Source organism: Ictidomys tridecemlineatus, chromosome 3 (genome assembly GCF_052094955.1).
Source record: "Ictidomys tridecemlineatus isolate mIctTri1 chromosome 3, mIctTri1.hap1, whole genome shotgun sequence".
Classification (NCBI taxonomy): Eukaryota; Metazoa; Chordata; class Mammalia; order Rodentia; family Sciuridae; genus Ictidomys; species Ictidomys tridecemlineatus.
In genome coordinates this window covers 127,016,892-127,022,891 of record NC_135479.1, presented here as the reverse complement: position 1 = coordinate 127,022,891, position 6,000 = coordinate 127,016,892, and the positions used below count along the sequence as shown (strand labels likewise).

The following is a 6,000-nucleotide window of genomic DNA, read 5'->3' as shown; positions in this document are numbered from 1 at the left end:
GGAAGAAGCGCTTCTGGCATCCTGAACCCCTGCTTAGGCGGAGCGCCTTAGTCGCTAGTTCCAGTGTCCAACGGTTCCTGGGGCGGGAGCGCTGGGTAGAGAAAGGGGCGCAGAGATCTCGAAAACAGGCATAGCTGGGGCGCGTGCGCGCTTCCCGGAGTGCCAGGCGCCGCCCGCGGGCAGGGAGAGGTGGGCGCCTGGGCGGACGGCGCCGGGCGGGAGACTGGGCGTGGGGAGGGCGGGGCGGAGGAACTGGGGCCCGCCAGCCTCCTCCGTTCCGCAGCCCTGCAAGCACGAAGGCTCCGCGCCATCCCTTGGCGCCAGCCGTGCATCTTCATCCCGATCCTCTGTGGAGGGGTCAGAGTCTCCACCGTCCCGGACCACAAAGCCTTTCTCCTTCTTGGTCAGAGAAGCCCGCGGGGCGCCCTGGCGAGATTGGGGCGACTTGCTTCCTTCACCTCCTGAATGGCCCCTTCCTGCGCTATAAATGCCAGCCGTTACGTTGGGAAAGCCTCCAGACTTCATCCCTAAAATCAGTCCCTGCAGGGCGTGGCCGGAGTGCTGTAGTGGAGCGGCCCTTAAGAGTTGGCCTGGGCTGCTAGTGACTCCCGTTTTGTGCCTGAAGACAGCGAGGAAGAAGGGAGGGTAGAACATCCTCTCGAGGATGCCTTTAAAAACTCATCCACAGCAGCGGTAGAAACAGTTTTGTTTGGCTTTGTTTTTTTTTTTTATTTTATTTAGTAGTTTTGTTTTGTTTTCAGTGAAATGCTATTTTTGTTCAAAGAAGAAATGGCCCTCCAGGAACTCACCCAGCGACTGGCCACAGTGATCACTCATGTCGGTAAATGGAGCTATTTTACCTTGTGTTTTACTAATGGAGGGTGGGGGCGCACTCTCTGGGCTGTCTGCTTACCCTCAGCCCAGCGGCAGCGCCCTCCCTGGGCTGGTGCTGGTGCGTACCTGCATCTGGCCTTCAGGCCGTGGGATCTGGTGGGGCGGCCAGTGATAGGCAGCCTGGGAGCGCGTCGCTGGCAGCTCTGGGGCCCTCACATCTGGCAGGGAGGCGGAGGCTGCGAGGCAGGTGGTTGCCAAGTCGGTTGAGCCCTAAACCTAGAGCTACTGGACTATTGCGATCGGTTACCCACTTTTGACCCGGCGAGGTCAGGGTTGGGGAGTTGTTTGGTGGTTTATTTGTATCTAAAAAGGGGAGATCATTGGGGTGGGGGGATACACGAGGAATGTGTGCTGGTGCGTTCCAGACGAATATATGCCAAGTCACTGAAGGCTTGTTCATAAATAAGAGCAGGGGGTTGCCGGTTAATCGCAGCCTGCATCTGCTTGTTACTGCACCCTGCTTGTTACTGTACCCTCCTTGTTACTGTACTGCCCAGAGATGTAAGCACCCTGCCAGTGAACCCCGTAAGAAACCTCTTCAAGCCAAAGGAGATCAAGCAAGTCTGATCTCCTTCTATGAGCTAAAATGGGAAGCAAAACACTCATTCCTTGTCCCCGAAATACAGGTTGTGCTGAAAGGACAGGCCCTATGTTGTAATCGAAAGAAGACATTGTGACAGTTGTCAGTTAATTCTTTCTCAGCATTTTCTTCCTTCGTCACTGCCCTGAGCCTCCCCCAATAAAGACACATATACAGGTTCAGAACTTTTGGATGTGGGTAACTTCAATTATTTGGGTAATGTTCTCTGTTGCTGACTGCTTTCACACTCGTTTGTGAAATGCAAGTCAGTTTTTATTGATAAAGCTAGAAAGGGTTTGCCTCAACCTTCTATACATTTGTTAAAATGCTTCTTTGGTTCCAGTATGTTAAATATTTCTTCTATTAGTGAGCCACTCTTATTCTTTGAGTAACCTAGTCCAATGTGTTTGGTGCAATAATGATGCATATCTCAAATGATAGAATTGTGGAGATATACTTTGTAGATATGTTTTATACTGAAAGGCTTAGTTTTAAGAATTGAGCTTTAAAAAATATTTCTGGTGCCAAATGTGACCACTGAATTTTTTTTTTTTTTTAATACTGGGAATTGAACCCAGGGGCACTTTAATACTGAGCCACATCCCCAGCCCTTATTTTGTATTTTATCTAGAGAGAGGATCTTGCTGAGTTGCTGAAGCTGGCTTTGAACTTGAGATCCTCCTGCCTCAGCCTCCCCCCGCAGCTGGGATTACAGTGTGTGCCACTGTGCATGGCTGACCAATGAATTCTTAAGATAGAAGGTTAGAATAATTCTACCAGGGACCACTGAATGTGAAATATTGCGGAAAGCAAGATGAGAGAAGAAAAAAAATCTAATAAAATAGAATTTGGTATTTCAAATATGCTGTTAAATATATTGAATGCTCTATTAAACACAGTTACCTGTCACATAATGATGGGAATATGTTCTGAGAAATGTTAGGTAATTTTGTTTTTGTGGGAACCATGTAGCATATATGTACAAACACATAGATGGCAATGAGGTCACTAGGCCATATAATTTTATGGGACAAATGGAGTGTACAGTCTGTTGGTGACCAAAATTTATGTGGTACATGACTATATTGGTAAATGTTTGAGGTTGTGGTATAGGGAAATGGCAGTGTCCTAGTGGTGTGACCATCCAAATTTGGATGTTTTCACTTTCATTAGTGAATCTCAAGTTGAAAAATAGAAATGCATAGCTTTGAAGATCAGTAAGATGTGGGTAAAAAATACTATCTAAATTGTGATTACACATATGTTTCAGTTACTGGTCATATCATTGATCCCTTTACCACTGAAGATCTTGGGCAGATCTTAGGACTCTCTTCAAGTGAAATCTGAAGTTAAATGCAGAGAATGATCTGGATGATTACTAAATCTTATTAAGACTGCCCCCATTTCTCCAGATGTAGGATAGTCTTGAAGATCTGGTAGGCAGTATTCCTTGACTAACACCAGGTTGTGTGTGGTGTTCAGGCTATGGTATTCTTGCCCTTTTTGCTGCCTCCTTTCTTCCCTAGCCAGCTCCATGCCAGATATAGATATGAATTTGCTGTAGTTTCTGCTCCCAAAATCTCCCAATGGCCCCTGGCAAATGTGTGCTTTGGAACATTCTGTCTTCTCATATATAATCCCATAAACCTGTGAAATGGGTGGGATATATATTTTTATCACCATCTTAGAAATGAAAGAATTGCAACTCAAAGGGTGCTATGATTTGAATGTCCCCCCCACCCCCACAAAAAAAGCAGGTGCAACAGAGTTGGTAGTTGAGGTCTAATGGGAGGAATTTAGATCATGACCTTCACCCTCATGAAGGGATTAATACTAATTACAAAAGTACTTGGGACTATGGGTTTGATTTTTGCCATTCAGCCTTGGGATGATGGAACATGAAAGTCCTCACCAGATGGGGCCTCTCAACCTTGGACTTAAACCTCTAGAATGCTAAGAAATAAACTTATTTTCTTTATAAATGTCCCAGTCTGTGGTATTCTGTTATAGCAGCAGAAAATGGACTGAGATACTGACACAAAAAGAAAAAAAATCTGAGTAGACCTATAACAAGTAAAGATACTGAATTAGTAATTTTTAAAAGACCCTTCCCACAATGAAAGATCAGAACCAGATGTCTTTGTTAGTGAATTTTATTATATACTTAAAGAAGAATTAATGGCAGTTCTTTGACAACTCCTTCATGAAGAGGTTGGAATTAGGTACCAACTCATTTTATGTATTACCCTAATACCAAACCCAGACAAAAACACACAAGAAAACTGCAGGTCAGTATCTCTTAGGAATATAAACACAAGGCCAGGTGCAGTGGCACACACCTGTAATCCCAGTGGCTCAGGAGGCTGAGGCAGGAGGATCACAAGTTCAAACCAGCCTCACAACTTAGTGAGGCCCCAAGCAACTCAGTGAGACCCTGTTTCTAAATAAAAATATAGAAATGGGCTGGGGATGTAGCTCAGTGGTAAAGCACCCCTGGGTTCAATCCCTGGTACAAAACACACACACACACACACACACACACACACACAAGCCCCAGCATAATTCTATCACCAAGCAACATATAAAATGATTATGTACCATGATCAAGTGGGGCTTACCCTAGGAATGCAAGGTTGATTTAACATCTCAAAATCAAATGATGTATATCAATAGAATGAAGGATAAAACCCACATAATCCTCTCAGTAGAGGCAGAAAAAGCATTTGACAAAATCCACCAACTTTTTAAATTAAAAGCAACAACAACAAAAGCAAAATTGCTCAACAAACTAGAAATAGAGGGGAGTTTCCACAACCTGATGAACAGTTTTTATGAAACGTCCATAGTTAAAGTTAATGCATTGACAGGGTTGCAAGCCAATCCTGGCACAAATGTGGTAGGTCTTTGGAGAAGTATTTGAATTCTCACCACTGGAGTCACACCTCTTCTTTGTCCACTACAGTGATGAAGACAGACATTGAGAACTGGAACCCAGCTGCTGAGCATGGCCGACTGTGATGTGGCTTTCCCATTGTTGGTGACAGCTTACAAAACATGGAGGAGGGGAGTGTTTGGGGCTAACCATGGTGTTTACTCTCCTGTTCTCCTGGAGGACCTCCCACTGAAGGTTTCACATTTCAGAGGTGTCTGCAGGTTGTGAAGGAGGGAGCCTTTTAGCCCAGGCTTTGATTTTTTGCTTTTAACTAAACATTCCTAAAGGTCCAGTGTAGCATGCTGGCCTACACAAACCAGAATTCCACTTACTGTCTGCCTTTAGGAAAGCCTGTGGGGTTAACAGCTTGTCTAAGGGGACAGATTCCAAGCAAGATGCTAGACACTCCCAGTAGGAGCTTAAATATTTAAATTTTAGCCATTTAAAAATACCAATGAGAAAAATCCTTGATCACTTTCTCCTTTGGTTCTAGAATAGGTCTTTTCTGGGATGACAGATATATACATCACCTAATACGCCGGCAAGTGCTTAGATGTAAACTACAACCAGACATAAGGGGGAGGGAGATGCAATGAAACCAGCTTCTCTGTTCTGTGTTGGTTTTCTACTGAAAGGTATTTAAAAAAGAAAGTGAACATTTATTGAGCATCAGGCCCTTTCATATGTGCCTTTTTATCATTTTTACTTCAGAGAGTAGGTACTATTACTCGTATATTGATAGATGACAAAACTAAGAATAAAAAAACCAATTAAGGAACTTGCTTAAAGCCACAGTGCTTCCAACAGGGGGAGTCAGGATTTGAACTCAAGTCTTGTTTTACAGTTGATGTGTTCTCCATTGTATCAAAATGAATAATTTTACTGCTACCTGTCAATAATTAATTTTTACAGAGTATTTATGTTAATTTGGTATTGAGGAAAAATTTCTGCTTTCCCACACAATTGTCTCCTCCCTAAGGACAGAGACAAAAACTCATATTTAGTCTCTAGATCTAGCTCATAATGGCTCTATAAATGAAAAAGCTCTTTTTCTGTTTGTTTGATTTGAAATGGGTTGGAGAGGGCCCCTTTGGAATCTATCCAATCTATTTACTAGCCTCTCTGGGTTTCAGTTCCATTTGTGATTCTTCCCACTAGCAGTACTTCATTTGCCTGCTTTCTGAACCTCCAGGGTGTATCCCAAGCTCCCGCCCCCCACAGTCCCCCCAACCACCACTGCCACCCGGAACCCTTAGCAGAATAGCCCTTTGCCACCCCCACGCCAGTTTTCCCTCCTTTTCTGAGTAGCTGCAATAGTTGATGTCTATCTCATGTGTGTTTTTCAGTGTTTGATTACAGTCTGGCTTCAAATATTTCTGTGTTCCAAATATTGATACCTGTTTGATTCTTGACTGAACTCATACTACAGTCTTTTCTTACAACATGACAATGTCTTACTTAAGTGTCACAACTAATATTGCTTTGTGACCCTGTAGGTTAAATCAGCTATATAAAAGTTAAAGATTAGGAATCAGGTGTTTAACTGAATGCAAAAGAAGTCTCAGAATGTCTCCTGAATTTCCTCATCTGTAAA

General features: G+C 43.6%; 1 protein-coding gene across 1 annotated transcript in view; it reads left to right on the top strand.

The window, feature by feature from the left end:
- The first annotated feature begins 219 nt into the window (after positions 1–219).
- Positions 220–6,000, top strand: part of Mcf2l2 (MCF.2 cell line derived transforming sequence-like 2) — a 224,364-nt gene continuing 218,583 nt past the window's right edge. Inside the window, exon 1 of the mRNA XM_021729793.3 lies at positions 220–841. Coding sequence (XP_021585468.2) covers positions 766–841 — 76 coding nt within the window. The 5' untranslated portion in view covers positions 220–765. The remainder of the gene's footprint in view (positions 842–6,000) is intronic.